This window comes from Argiope bruennichi, chromosome 10 (assembly GCF_947563725.1).
Source record: "Argiope bruennichi chromosome 10, qqArgBrue1.1, whole genome shotgun sequence".
NCBI classification, from domain to species: Eukaryota; Metazoa; Arthropoda; class Arachnida; order Araneae; family Araneidae; genus Argiope; species Argiope bruennichi.
The window spans coordinates 92527328-92544029 of record NC_079160.1 but is presented as its reverse complement, the minus strand read 5'-3'; the positions used below and the strand labels follow the sequence as shown (position 1 = coordinate 92544029).

Sequence of the window (16702 nt, the reverse complement as noted above, 5' to 3'; positions counted from 1 at the left end):
GTAGGCACCATTCAAAAAAATTTTTTTATCTTAACAAACATCCTATGGCTCTATTAGCCGCTTCTGCTAAAACGTAATAGCTTTGCTAGCAAACGGAATAGCAAAAATTAGTCAAGTAAGCTAAATCGCTGGTCTGATACCCAGTAGCGACATCTAAGAAATAAGAAATGAGTTAGAGTGTACTTTAAGAATAGTTGCAAAGTTTTTATTTATCTTGGTGTTGGGATTTGGAATTATCACTCACAAATACATAGAAATATATAGACCAATAAACTGCAGCTCAAATATGTTTATTGAATTTCCTCCTCCCTTTTGAATTAAAAAAGGTGAAGTGGAAACAAAAAGAAGGGGGGGGGAATCGATTCCACGCAACTGGTACTATTTACTTCTGTTATTCGACTAATAAACGAGGGGGGGGATAATCAAATTAGGGCTTCGCTACGTCACTTACCTACTTATAATACATTATTTTTTAGATAGTCCATTGTTTCCGGAAACGCTAAATGTGTTAATATTAAAAATTAAAATATTAAAAATTAAAATACCTGTTTATCTAATAATATCACTTTCACAGCAAACCAAAAATTATTTACTTCTTATTAAAATAATATTATGAATATGTAGCAGCTTATTACCTTTCCAATTTAAAAATAAAATTGAAATATGAACAAAAAAAAATTAAAACAAAGGAAATAGTTTTACATATGCACAATAGATGGCAGCACGAAATGTCTGATCTGGTAGCAAAGTGTTAATTTTAGTTAATTAGCAACAATTAATTTAACAAACAGAAAAAATATGGCAGGCCGCACGTCAATCTTATATATACAGAAATAGAATTCCAAAACTGATTCCTCCACCTCCACCCCTCCATCTTAGGTGCGGGAGGAATCATTATCCTCTAGGGGAGGGGACGGAATCTTCATGTTTTAGTTATCCCATCTTAGGATATCTAAGGCATGAAGATTCTCGAAAGTCTCGAAGTGAAATTTTTTTTGACGACTGGTAAACTTTTATTTTCCCGGTTTCATGTACGAGAAAGAAAGAAAAGTGATTTAAAAAATAATTCATGTCTAAGCCCATCGCAACCACACAAAGTTATCATTATTGGCTTTCAGTCATTCCTTCTGCTGTTGCGTCACAGATGATTATGTCGCCAACTGTGCCAAAGGTAATTTCCCCTTTTCTTTTCAACTCGCACTATGCTACTCAACAGTTATGCTTATTTCGTCTGATCTTTATCATATTATCATTACTGCGCTTCTCGACACTGTCGTTCTAAAGAAAAAAACCGTGATTTGGGTAAGTTTAGTAGAATGTAATAAATCCAGTCATATTATTTGCTTGCATCCAGCTGTATTTTAATTTAATATATTTTCAGATATCAAATGACATTTCAAAATGTCAAATATTATTTCTGAAAACTTGTAAAAAAACTGACAAAGAGTGGCAAATTTTAAATATTAGATAAATCTAATAATTTAAATATTATTTCATGCATGTTATTTATTCTTTCATGCATGTTCTAATTTTTCATATTGTTCTTTTATTATCATTAAGATTTCAAATGTAACAAGACATGTCTAGACATGTTTGTTTATTATTGGTTACAACTTTTAGAATTTTTTAAAAATGCTTTTGTTACTTTTAGGATTTATAAATTTATCAGGCATGCCATTTATTTATTCTTTTTTTTTCCAACTTTTGGGATTTGTTTTTAATATTTTTGTTATTTCTAGGATTTTATAAAGTGACCATGCCAATTTTTTATGCTTTGTTACTGATATTAGGAATATATTATTTTTTTTTGTTACTTTTTGGAAATTTAGTCATACAGTAAAGTATTAGCTATATTTTATTAATAAGGCTGACGTAATGGCTAGTAGAATGACGTAATATCAAAAAGGATGATGCACTAACGTACTCATAATACAAATCAATCGAAATTACATTCTTTTTAAAATTATCAGTTGTCTGATTTAAATTTATTGTCTTATTCTCTAAAAAGTGAAAGAACTATGTTTTCATCGACCATCCCTCTATGTAAATAGCACTTTCAGTAAAGATGAGCCTGATTTACTTTTTATAAAATTATCTCCTGAAGAATTCTCTTTCAAAAATTTTCCAAACAAAAAAAGGATATAAAACTTGTTATTAGAGCACTAAATCAAGGATAAATCATCAAATTTTGTTGCTATCACATTTAAAGTTCGATATTTGAATTAAATATTTAGCACTGGATCGTTTTTTGCCTATCAATAAATTATTCTTATAATAAAACATTAAATGGTGACTTAATATGAAGCAATAATTAATTTTAATATTAAAATATTGATATTTTCACTTCTCCCCCCCCCTCCGAAAAAAAAATCATTTGTATATACAGAAGAGGTCTATCATACGTTTCTCATGAAACGTGGTAAAAAAAGATTAATAATATTATAATAATAAAATATTATCTTTATAAATAATTCATAGAAAGAAAAAACATTTTTAATTCAATTATTGCTTATATTTAACAGTATATTCGAAACACAAATTGTGTAGTCAGTCATTTATCATTATAATAAAAATTCACGGAACTCGTGAATAGTTTGTAAAACCGCTACACACACACACATACAAAGAAAAAATTATGCTTCGTTCTCAATGAATAAAAAAACATGGGATAGGATTTAGTGAACATTTCATTATAATTAAATAAATAGTTAATTTTTCATCAATTAAAAACTATGTTTCATCACATGGAAAAAATCATTTTATCTTAACTATCTCTAGTGGATGAGAATTGTTTATATCTTTTTTATTTAACGCTATGTTTCCATACGAATTTCAAATCAATATCCAAATCTTATTAATGAATTCTTGAACAAAAAAAAACATTTCAGTGATTTTTAATAACGTTTGATGCGATCTGTATCTGTTTCGAGAAATTAAAGTATTTAAAATCGTTTTGCGCAAATAGTATTTTGACTTTATTTAAAAATAAAGTTGCAGACGATAAGTGTGTTTAGTGTATTATTATTCTATATAAAACTATTTTTTTTATAAAAATATTATATATGTTTTTAAAAAAACATACATTTATTTGGGCTCGTTGACTTTCCATCGAACGTTTTTAATAAATATGTTTCTACTTTCTCGTATATGGCATTTATACTGTAGCCGATGACCTGATCTTATATGATGTCATAAGTAGTTCGGATTTTGCTAATACTAAAGCATAAAAAAGGATGAAAGTTACGAAATAATTAATCAAATAAATAAGATTTCAGTTAATGAAAAACACGAAAATAGTTTTAACCCAAGCATGTTAATCAGTCTAGATAGATTAAAGACCACGGAGATTTTCAGGACTTTTTATTGATTTGTTATTTTTAAGCATTTTTGACGTGTTTTTTACTTTAAATTTTATTTTTCATATCTAATATGATAATTGAGGAATATTTCGTATTATCTTTGCTAGTGCTTAATGAAAGAGAATAAATATTGATAGAGAATTTTAAATAAATTCAGTCGATATTTTTTACTCATTTACTTTGGATTTAGAAAGATATATACCGCTGCTTTATATATTTTTCATAATACAACGACTGAATATATAATGCAATGATACAGACTGTTTTTCAGACAAAATAAAAAATAATTAGATTTTCGTTATTTAATTAGAAGGACAAAAAAAAGAGCAAAATATGTAAATAGTTTAGATACAAAAAATAAAAATATTAAAGTGATAAGTCTGTGTTTTGATCAAAATCAACTTTTTAATATGAAAGGAAGAGCGAGAAAGAAGAAATTTAAGACTTTAAATTAGATTTCGAAAATGTTTGCATGAAAATATCACATTTTTAAAAATTTATATTTTAGATGAATATTCTTTAATTTTTGGGAGAAAAATGGTTAAAAATACAAAAAGGATTCTGACTTAAAAGCTATAAAAATATAATATTTCATTTACAGTGTTTTAAATAATGCATTTTATTTTTATTTATTTATTTTTTGTTATTATTATTTTGACTGTATTTGAGTCCTTCAAATATTAGGCAAGCGCTTAAGAGAAGAAGACAAAGGGAATAGATGTTTTCTCATTTATTCTAGCATGATGAAAAGTGTTTTTTAAGTTTTGCTAAAATAAAAAAAAAGTTTTAATTATTTAAAAAATATGAAATTTTTCAAAAAAATAAATTTTATTAAAAATGAAAGTTGTTTCCCATTTCTTTACCTGAGAAAAAAAATCTTGGAAGACTAAGAAAACTGCTAAAACATTTTAAATAAATGTTCATCACCTTTTTCTGAATTTTTAACATTGCTAAAGTCTACATTTAAGCTTGCGAAGAATTATATTTAAAGTTTAGCATCCAAAAACACAAACATTAAAAAAATTAATTAAAAAACAATATTGCTGTTTTGTCAAAAACATGCCGAATTTTAAATTTAAATAACACTGAACAAATAAGTATCTAAAATGGCAAATTGCTGAGACGAAATGACGAAAAGGAGTCAACCAATGAAAACTCACAAAAATCTCCATGGTATTTATCAATGAAAAGTTAGTAAAAATGCCACTGGGTGCATTATCTAGCATTTAAAAAAAATTAGAAAATCATAAAATACTTTATCAGCACTGTTTATCTGGTTTACTCAATTCATTTACTTATCTGGTTTAGTTAATTCTTTTATTTATCTGGTTTCGTTTGGTTCATATAGTTTGTTTAATTATCTAAAACAATGGATTATTACTAGATAAACCGAAACAATAGATATAATAGAACTTAAAGAACAGGGGAAATATTGGAAAATATACATTGTTTCGTTTCAGTGAACTCTTAAAAATTTAATAATTTTTAATAAGATATAACTATATTACGTAGATGTGATTTTATTTAGTTATTTTTGAATTGTATAGAATATTTTAATCTTTTATCTTCATTTCAATGTAATAAATTTTTTAAACCTTCAATACAATTACAAAATAACCATTTACAAACACATTCTGGAAACATTAATGTAACATAAATACTGGTATATACATATAATTCTGGAAGCTAATGAACCGTTCCCCAGACCCAAGTACTGCACCGGTTTGCCAGTTTTTATTTCATGCAAAAGCTCATGATTGTCGCCTGCTCTAACGGTTCACGGTTTTGAGAGAAATCTCAAATATGTTCTCTATGTGAAAAAAATCTTGATTGTCTCTTAGCCTCAATTTCGACTGTTTTCATTTCTTTTGGAAATTTACGATGTCTAGATTTATCATCATTTAATTGTCACATATATCATTATCAATTTTGGAAAGATATCGCAAAAGAAATATTTGACACTGACTCCAGATTAAACAACTGTGTTGCTTTTGTTATTTCTACTCGCACATTAATATATCCAATTTGAGTGCATATTAATAATCAGAATGTTTAATGAGTATCAGAGTATTAATTAATAATCAGAGTGTTATGCAAATATAGTTTTAAATAGTATATGCCAATCAATTTATTAAAAGTTGAGTGGCGTTATTAAATTTATTCTATTAATATGATGAATGAAGAGCTGATCGCCCAAGACGACGACCAATACTCATAAAGTATTGGTCTAGACTAAGAGTTCAAAAAATTTCAAAAAAAGTGGATTTTAGTATAAAAAATTATTTTTTTCAATTATATGGGCGAAGTTGGAAGTCTAGAATTCTGTAAATATTCATTATCTGTTTATTTATTGATTTAGTTATTGCCTCGAATCTAGACATTTCGCGATTTTATTTACTGCACTTGATGAAACCTCTTATTTTAATAAACGATCAATTTTTTTTCATATATTTTAACTTAATAAACAGGTTATTGTTCAACATATTTTCAACTTGATGAACATGTTATTGTTAAACATATTTTCAACTTAATGAACATGTTATTGTTCAACAGATTTTCAACTTAATGAACATGTTATTGTTCAACAGATTTTCAACTTAATGAACAGGTTATTGTTCAACATGTTTTCAACTTAATGAACATGTTATTGTTCAACATATTTTCAACTTGATGAACATGTTATTGTTCAACATATTTTCAAATTAATGAACATCTTATTATTCAACATATTTTACACTTAATGAACATCTTATTGTTCAACAGATTTCCAACTTAATAAACATGTTATTTATTTATTTTGGATTTTTTTTGTGAAAATATAATTATGGCTCATGATTATGCGATATCCAAGTTTCTGACAAATATTATTTAAAGAGGTGCTTGCTTATAAGTACAGTTATAAAAAATTAAACGCGTAACCGCATCTATAAGCAAGCTTAAACAATGACACAGATAATGAAATAGATGGTAACTTAACTAATTATGTAATATTTTATTAAAATTCGTTAATAATATCCTAGCATTTTATTATTCTCAGACTTTGTATTTTTTACGAGATTTATTTATTTGACATATGTGGGGTCATTAAGGGGTTCAGTAAAAAGTCCGAATTAGTGTAACAATTATTTATTTACCTGTTACGTTACCCACATACAATTTACAGACAAAAATTTAAAATAATGTTCAGATATTTATATAAGAGCATGGATCAAATCATACAGCACATGCCATCGCTAGATCTGAACTGAGTCATAACGCCACAAGGCATCTGAGGGCTCTGGCTCTGACGTCATCCGTCATTTATAGTTAGTGTTTCAAGAACGGCAACACAAACAAATAACAAATTTTTTAGTCGGTTTGTTCTTAACATTTCAGAAACCTCAGCAACTACCTAGCCGAAAATCTACAACCAGATTTTTTTATAAAGTTAATACTTTTTTAAAAAAATCTGGTTGTAGATTCCCGGCAAACAAATAAAAATAAAAGAATGCTTTTAAATTTACTACTTTTATTATACTTTTACTTTAAACTTAATACTTTTAAAGTATTGTAAGAAAATTTGAAAGTTTTATATATATTTGTATACCTTTTTTAGAAATTTTATTAATGCTTTGATTATTTTAAGCTTTTTTTAATTTTCAAAAATTAATACATATAGTTTTTTTTTTTTTACAGAAAAAAATTACAGATATTTTTTTTAATTAATTTTTTTTCTAAAAGCAAAATTAACGAGATATTTTTATATAGGTGTAGCATATTCAGGTAACATGGAAATAATTTAGCATGCTCAATTATTAAATCTAGGATAACTATTTATTTATATAGAATTAACAGAAATATTATTTACAGTCCGTAAGTATGAGTTCAGTACAATTAGAGATATGAATACAGTGAAAGGGGATATATTCAGGGATATTGATACAGTCCACTGAACGTACAACTGATTAGAATTCCTACTAGAATCAGTCTCGACTTTTAATCACCAGTCATTTAGGCACTCAATTAAATCACTGTTTAACTATTAACACGGAATGTATTTTTTTTTATTTTACCTTGTTATTTAAAAAGACTGAGCGAACGAATTTATGAACGAACTAACAGAAGAAGAACGAATTAACAAATGAAATGAAAATGTCCAACTTGCATTAGATTGTATCCAAAGCAAAACGCTCTGCAATTTTTATAATTTATTTTAAAAAAATAAAAAGACGCTGTGCGGAAATGTAACTGATGTAAATAAAGACGTCACTTTTAGAGTCTACATTCGTAATTTTTGTAGTTATAAACAAAAATTTTCATAAAAAAGTTCATACAGATTATCTGCCTGACGACAGTGAACATGTTTACTGAAGATTAGAATCATTTATCTAATTAGATAACAATTTTTTTTTTGCTATCTTTAAATTAAAATAGAGAAGAGGTAATCTAATTATATAGATGGCTGATACAGTTAAATAGCAGGTGAGAACTAAGGATGAGTTACACGGCAGTCAACATGCTACGCCTAATTTCGTTCTCGATTCAAACTTCTGTTAAACTCTTATTTCTATAATTCTAATTATATAGATGGCTGATACAGTTAAATAGCAGGTGAGAACTAAGGATGAGTTACGCGGCAGTCAACATGCTACGCCTAATTTCGTTCTCGATTCAAACTTCTGTTAAACTCTTATTTCTATAATTCTAATTATATAGATGGCTGATACAGTTAAAAAGCAGGTGAGAACTAAGGATGAGTTACACGGCAGTCAATATGCTACGACTAATTTCGTTCTCGATTCAAACTTCCGTTAAACTCTTATTTCTATAATTCTAATTATATAGATGGCTGATACAGTTAAATAGCATGTGGGAACTAAGGATGAGTTACACGGCAGTCAACATGCTACGCCTAATTTCGTTGTCGATTCAAACTTCTGTTAAACTCTTATTTCTATAATTCTAATTATATAGATGGCTGATACAGTTAAATAGCAGGTGAGAACTAAGGATGAGTTACACGGCAGTCAACATGCTACGCCTAATTTCGTTCTCGATTCAAACTTCTGTTAAACTCTTATTTCTATAATTCTGATTTCTTTTGCGTCTTTCTTCTGAATGAATGAAATATGTTAGTGTGCTCTCACTTCTTATAATGTATTACAGTTCTATTATTACTATTTACTAAGATAAGCGATGAAATTTTTGGTAGACCAAATTAGGAGGGCGGGTTTTTTTCCCCTTTTTTGTAAAATCGTGTTTTTTTTTTAATTTTTTTTTTATTTTGAGAAAATATTTGCATACGAATCACATGCTGCTTAATATGAATATTTTTCGATCTTACCTACATATGAACTGGTCATTTAAATTTAAAAAAATCATGAATACATTCATTTTAACATGTTTAACGAACAATCTGCTATATTACAGCATTCATTTTACAGTTCATTCATCATTACTTATATTTTTGAACTTACTCTCGTTTTTACCATGGTGAAATCGGGTCCGATATAGAGCTATATGACACTGTCAACATGAAAACAGATAGAAAAGGGTTCTAGTAATTAGTTTAAAAAATGTTGTTTGTTTGTGTGTAAAATCGCGTTTTTCATGAGACATCTATATAGATAAACTTAAAAAGCAAAAATATTAAATATAAATTCACAAGTAAAAAAATGAAGCAAAAAGCTCAATTCGAACCGAGGACCCCAGCACATGCGTCGTCCATGTTGCTCTGACCATAATGCTGCACGCGCCACATTTCAAACATGAAGTTGAATATACTTATTTTAATAGGTTATTAAAATAGGTAATTACATTATTTTTTGTGAAAAGTTTTTTTGTGACAAGACGATTTTTTTTATTTAATATTTTTGAACTGTTTTCTTTACAAAACCATTTGAATTTTGTTTCTAAATCCATTTCGGAAAATTTACGCTGCTTTTTATAATTATATTTATATACATTTTAATGTTGTTTTACATCTTCAAATGCTATTTCCTCAAATTCTAATCTTTGGTGATTTTTTTTTTACTAAAAATATCATAAATTAAAATCTGATGCATATTTTTTGTTCAAATTCAGTATAATAATTTCTCAATATGTTATGTTATATTAATATCTATTCGTTTAGAAATAATTCTATAGTTATTTTAATATTTTATCACAATTCGACAAAAATCATGTTATTTATCATTCTAACCTTAACATTCAAAGAGTTAACTGAAAAATACAGCTTATATTTTAGTTCAGGACCTAAGTGATATATTTTTTGAAGCTATCTGCAAATGTTTAAGAGTATCATCCAATTCTCTAAATCAAAAGATATACCTCTTTTATGTTAAAAAAAAGTTTTTTGTAAATTAAAAAAAAAATGTCATTTAACTGGTATATTTTGGTTTTATAGATGTTTTTTAAATCTTTTGTATGCAAAAATTTAAAAATATAAATATTTTTGAAGTGCTTAGCAAAACATTCGTCCCAAACATAGTCACATACTTTAAGAGGGCAATAAAAACTTTCAATAATCGGAAATGTTCTTATTTTATAACTTTAAACAAGCAATTCTTATATATAGATGCATAAATTTATTTATTTCGCGTGTCTCGGAAAGAATAAGTATATTCAACGTCCGCTTCGATGTGCGAGCAGTGTTGTATTACAGCAGCCAGCACAACATGAACATGAATGACACGTGTGGTGTGGGTCCTTAGTTCAAGTCGCGCTTTTTTGCTTTATTTTTCTCTATCTGCTCTCATGCTGAAATTACACACAAAAAACTTTTATAACTATTAGAGCCTTTCTTTTCTTTTTGCTGTCATGTCGTATAGCGCTATCTCGGTCCCGATTTCACCATGGTAAAATTGAGCGTAAGTTCAAAAGTATAAGTAATGATTGAATGAATACTGTATCATAGCAGATGAATACTGTGATACAGCAGAGTGTTTCGAATAACATGCTAAACAAAGTGCATTCATGATTTTTTTTTATTTAAATGATTAGTTTATATGTAGGTAAGATCGAAAAATAATCAAATGTAATCATCAGGCGATTCATTTCAAAATATTTTCTTAAAAAAATGCTTTTACAAAAAAATAAATAAATAATATAAAAAGAAAAAATTGTGATCTGCTATTGCAAATTTCAAGTTATCATGTGAGAACATCTTTTTCTATGAATTGCTTAGATCTAGAAAGCGATATTTGAAACTCAGAATCGAAACGGAGACGTTTTCGTTGAACGTTGACGGTTGTGATTCAGAATTCAAACGGACGCGTTCTGTGTTTGAAGTTGAGTGTTGCGATTGAGAATCTGCAACATACTGCATACGTTTACGCTTTTTTCGTTCCCATTGTTTCACATTCGTGTTTAACTCGATCAGCTTCTACTTTTAAATTTTTATTATTCGTTTTCGTTGATTGAAGGTTTTGTTTCTGAAGGTTTGATTGAAGGTTTATTTCCGGCCTCTGATTGCTCTTTTGTTTTCTTTCTTTTTTTCTTTGCAGAGCTTCATCGAGAGAAAGCTTAGGACGCCCCATTTATGCCTTATTCATTGCCTAAGCGATTCCTAGCTTCAAACCCCTCTAACCAAAACAACATCGTGTTCTTTTTCCGTTTCTCGGCTGCTAATAACGTAAGCGACATAAATGGGGTATCGTTCGATAGAGTATATCGAGTAGAGTGTATAGATGCCAGTCGTAAAGAAATTTTGTGCAAAAACTAGGTCGAAAAGCTAGCTCAAAAATTCAAATTTTAAAAACTTTGAGAGCCCGTGTCTCGCGAATCACTCGGAGTAGCAACTTGAAACTCATATCGTTACGTGCATTTCGGCGAGTACTATCCAGAGATACGAGCAAATTCCGTAACAATGTCATTCGACTCTATTCATCGGGATGAGTGTTTAGACGGGTCGCACTCGTCTCTACGTTGCATAGAAGCCGATATATAATAACTCCCGATCAGACCGGAAGTTGACGTCATCGACAGCCCGAGACTCATAGGAACTCTATGGTATCGATCCGACATTGATTTGACCCATATTAAGCAAAATCCCTACTGCGCATGCGCAATGGATCCAAAATTTGGGGGGCTTACAGGCCCCCCTCGGGGTGTTTCTGAGTGAAAATCCCATGTCTCTAACATATATAGTTTACGAGATATAACGGAAACCATCTGCGCATGCGCAGTAGATGACTCCATGGAAGATCTTCTATAGCCCCATAGGATTACTAGAGTGAAACCCCCATGTCTCTAACACATATAGTTTACGAGACATAACGAAAATCATCTGCGCATGCGCAGTAGGTGACTCCTTGGTTCCATCATGTTCTCACATTATAAAAGCGATAAAGCGCCAAATTGTTGCTTACGCATTTTGAAGCTTCAACAATTTGTTGCCTACGCATTTTGAAGCTTCAACAACTTGTTGCCTACGAATTTTGAAGCTTCAAAAGCCACAAACGAAAACAACATCATGTTCTCACATGATTAAAAAAAATTAAAAAAAAAAAAACCCTGTCCAGTGAATCTTGGTCTTTCAGATATTTATTGTTTTTATATTTGGTTACTGTCAATCGTTAATTCCACATTTGTTAATTCGCTATGCCACGTACATTAGCATTTTATATATAAAGATTATTCCTTACTTTCAAGAATTATCAGATATTTCTCTGTGATATGAACACTGTTCTTCGGGTTATTTGATTCTATGGAAAAAAGGAGCTCTATTTTCTTATATTAGTTTAAAAAAGTTAGTAGTTAGAATTTCAGGACAATTGATACGTTATTGAATATTTATGAATCTAAAAAAAAAATCTTTGAAAAAACCTTTGAAAATCATTGAATCTTAGAAAATCATTGAAATGTTTACGAATAAATGGTAACCAAAATGAGCGATAAACTAAAAAAATTTCAGTAGAATATTATTTTCAATTTATTTATTTTGGCCACTTTTTTAAAATACTTTGATACTTTATTCAAAATGTTTGAAGTCAAATATGTATTAAAATGTGAAGATACTTTATATACGAGGGCTGTCTAAAACGTATTTGACCTTGAAATTCCCTGCTTACGGTAATGATGCTAGAGCGGCGCCACCGTCCACAGAAGTGGAAGAAGACAACTTAATACGTACGCTTGAATTTTTTTCTCCGTATTCGAGTGTATCAGTCTGCTGCCCGTTGAGTAAGGTGCTGCTATAAGTGTTCGCCGGATTTTTTATTTCTCTCAAGATGACTAATCCAGACTTTCTTGGCGGAATATGGAATTTCAGTTGCTTCCCAACCTCTCTACTCTCCAGATATGGCTCCTTGTGACTTCTGTTTGTTTCCGAAATTGAAGATACCGTTAAAAGAATCCCAATTTCTATTCAAATAGTAGTAGAGAAGAGATAATGCAAAACGCGACAACGATGATGAACACCATTGGAAAAGAAGCCTTCCAGGAGTGTTTTCTGCAGTGGAAGGATCGGTGGATTAAATATGAGGAAGTGCAAGGGACCTACTTTGAAGGGATTAGGGTTTCAATTTCGCCACTTAAGCAATAGATTTTTTCTGACCAAAGATCCAATACTCTTTAGACAGCCCTTGTACAATATTAAAAACTTTTTTATTTGTTTATTAAATACTCTTTTATTTGTTAGGATCTACATGGATGCTGATTGAAAATTGGATTTTGGTTTCTCGCTCTCTACCACTTTCCTGAGAAGAGAAATAAATAAAAAAAATTTTGAATGAAAGCAGAAAATAAAATAAATAGAAATATTCTAGAAAAAACTTCTCCATAACCATCTTGTATTATAATCACAGACGACCGAAGTATGTGATTGTGAAAATTTTATATTATACACAACAAAAGAGGAACAAAAAGACTTATAAAAAATTGGTAAATTTCGCAGCTTAATCATGTAAAAAAGATATCAAAAATGATGAGGATTAGATTTTTTTTTTTTTTGAAATTTTTTATCCCTGCTGTTATTTAGTGTACTCTACGAATCTCTTTATAAATTTTCTTCACTCTTTAAGAGCAGTAACTATTAAAGTTTTTGAGAGGTCTTTTCTTGTTTTCTTATAGTATACTCTTCAAATTTCATCATCAACTTAGTTCAATTTAGAATAAGATCACTTTTGTCAAAATGGCTGTGAACAGAGAGCACTTCACATTCATTTGGAATATCAGGAATTTCAGCTTTGGCTTCAATACAAGAATTTTTCATAGTCCATCATTCTTCGTAGATGAAATAAGTGGAACCGAGTGGCATTTGATACTTGGTAATAACAAAGATAATGTTTGTTGTTGGATTCAAAGATTGGGCATTTCTGGTCCCGATGAGGTTCAGTTAGATTACGAACTTTCTTTCCTTGCTAAGGATGAATCCGTTTTACTTTCAGAAATGTTCGTTAGAAAGGAATACAAGAAAGGTTATACTGATTCTCAGTCAACATTGAGAGCGGAAAAAGATGAAATCTTAATTCGCAATAAGGATCTGTTTGTTCCCGATGATACACTCATCATTCGTTGCAGAATGTGGAACAGCAAGAAGACTATAGCACGATCACGAAAGTGTTTCGCCGAGACCCTATTAAAAACTGAATGCAGATCCTTCGTCGGGACCATTGGAAAATTTAGCAGCTTGGAGCCAAATTGCAGAACTTTGGTCTGTATTAAATCATCAGCATCGAAAAACTTTTTCTCGTCCGTGGTCTTCTGCACCAATGCTGATGGCAAACTTGGAGTTGAAGTGAAACCAATGGATTGTAGCCACTTGTACAAATACATTTGTAAATTATTCATCTTGGATCGATGTGGAAATAAAGTGAAATCTGGACACGGTGAATTCCAGGAACCGAAGACCCAGTGTATTCCTCTTACCCTCCCAAAAGAACACTTAATGGAAAATAAAGAATACTACCTTCCAAACGATGTGCTGAACATAGAATGTGAAATTATTTTTCCTACAGGTGATACCAAAGAAAAAATTTGTGAATCTGGATTTGAGCATCGAGACATCCAAGAAACGATTTCATTGAAAGTTAATTGTTCTTCACACGAAAGGTTAATAACTCTGAAAGATAATTGCATTTCACAATCCAGCGAAGAAATTTTATCCAACTCGGAACCTAACATTCCTTCTGCTTTCCCAGATGAACATTTAATAGAAAATAAAGGAAATTTTTTTCCAGATGATGTGCCAGTAGTAGAGAACGAATGTATTTGTTCTACAAGTGAGTCAGTAGAAAAAATCGATGAACCAGAATGTAAGCTTGTTTGCGAAGAAACTCAAAGAATAATATCCAATGAAAAGGAAATTACTCTATTGTCTAAAGATGATTCTGAAAAAGAAACTTCTGAAGAAGAAGTTTTTACAACTTTAAAAGATGACTGGGCTTCACTGTTCAGTGAAGGAACTTTAAGTGATGTGAAACTCCGGACAGCAACTGAAACTCTTTCGGTTCATAAAGCTGTCCTGATTGCGAGGTCTCCAGTTTTTTGGTCTATGTTTACCACTGATATGAGGGAGAAAAAGCAGAGTTTTGTCGAGATCAATGACGTGGATGCTGACACGATGCGCAGAATGCTTTCATTTATGTACTCGGACACCCTGGATGACCTTGATTACGAGAGTACCAAAAGTCTGTACTTCGCAGCAGACAAGTACTGCATCATCTCACTGAAACGCAGGTGTGCGAGCTTATTGAAGCAGATGCTCTTGCAGTCGAATTGTTGCGACGTCCTTCTTCTGGCTGTTCAACATAATGACAAAGATTTGAAAAATGACGTTCAAGAATACATTGAAGAAAGCGATAGTGCAATATTTCTCTCTGATGAGTGGAAGAATCTGGAAGAGAGTCATCCTCGATTGACAACACAAATTTTCCACACTTTGTATATGAAAAAGCGAGGAAACTAAAGGCCCATTCTGTTTCCTAAGGTAATTTCAAGATTGATTTTATTATCATTCTATTTGTGTTTGTAGAACTGATTTCGTGCTTATGGAAAAGCGAGGAAAATAAAGGTCTTTTCTGTTTTCTAAGGTAATTTCAAGAATTATTTTATTATCATTCTACTTGTGTTTGTAGAAGTGATTTCATGCTTAAGGAAAAGCAGGGAAAATAAAGGCCTTTTCTATTATAATCGAAAGGCAAATCAAAAAATTTCATAACCAAACATTACAAACTTTTTAACTGCAAAATAAAAAGCCCGAGAATTTTACAAAAAAAATAATAATTACTTCCTACAAACGACATCTTTTGTCTTTTGAACAACTTAGAAAATCACCAGGCAGTTTTTACCATTGTAAATAATTGCTCATTTGATACTTCAACATGAAAAATTGTTGTTTGATATTTATTATTTTGCCACTTATAATGTTTCCTACTTTTAATTTTCAAATATTTTTCCCACAGTTTTATTCAACTTGACTTCTTTTAAATTTATAAGAGTTATCTTGTAATAGATCTTAAAGTCGATTTTTGAACTACAAGAATTTTTTTTATAGTTGTGTGTGTTTGATGACAATAAAATATTTGATTTCAACGCCATCTGAAAGTGAATTTGTGAAAAAAAAACTTTGCTAAGGTTATATGATGCAGTAAAATACCATTTATGCATCTTTTAAGAGACTGGCTTTAAGCAGCGCATAAATAAGAAGCCACGTGTTCGAATTTTTAATAAATAACTTTGATTATTGCATATTTAAAAACATTCTAATCAAACTCATTTAAAAGCGCTGTTACCATAATGTTACAATAGTAAGCATGTAATATACTCTGCTTTTCTTTTTTTTCAGGTTGTTGTTTGAAGGGCCATGATTACCAAGATTTATATTTCACAAAAGTTTGCACTTCAAAACCTAATGGATGATTCAGAGGATCAAAGATAATTCAGTTATTCTATTTAAAAATATTATTTAGATGAAGAATAATTATTTTGTTGAAATCTTTATAATTGCAGAATTAAATGCGTGACAATTTTTTTTATATTCACCTATTGTATTTTGTATGTATAATCAAACCTTTGTTATAGGGTTTCAAACTATTATCTGTCTAATAAAATATTTCTTCAATATTCTTCATATTCTTTCATAATTAGTTTTGATTAATAGTGATAAAATTCAGTTTTAAATATACAGGATGATTCAAAATTCAAGATACAAACTTGGAGAACAAGGATAGGAATAGTATTCACATAGAATACGATAAACACTGGATTAAAATTGATTGAAGTTTTGTCGTTTCTCTGTTATAATATCCGAAAATATTATAGAAAAAAGGATTTTTACGTCATCTGAAAATTAAAAAAGTTATCTTTTCTATTGCGCCAATTTTTTTAACATATGAATTAAATCTATTTTGAATGAATTTTAA

The 16702-nt window shown here is 29.6% G+C and overlaps 1 protein-coding gene across 1 annotated transcript; it reads left to right on the top strand.

The window, feature by feature from the left end:
- Positions 1-926: 926 nt before the first annotated feature.
- On the top strand, positions 927-16403 carry LOC129989372 (uncharacterized). The gene is made up of 3 exons (XM_056097871.1): positions 927-1302; positions 12979-15267; positions 16126-16403. Exon 2 carries the CDS (start codon positions 13471-13473, stop codon positions 15244-15246), a length of 1776 nt encoding a protein of 591 aa, XP_055953846.1. The 5' UTR covers positions 927-1302; positions 12979-13470; the 3' UTR covers positions 15247-15267; positions 16126-16403.
- Positions 16404-16702: the final 299 nt, after the last annotated feature.

Bases quoted from the DNA above. Each gene is read 5' to 3' on its own strand.
- LOC129989372 (XM_056097871.1), top strand. From the start codon at position 13,471: ATGGCTGTGAACAGAGAGCACTTCACATTCATTTGGAATATCAGGAAT.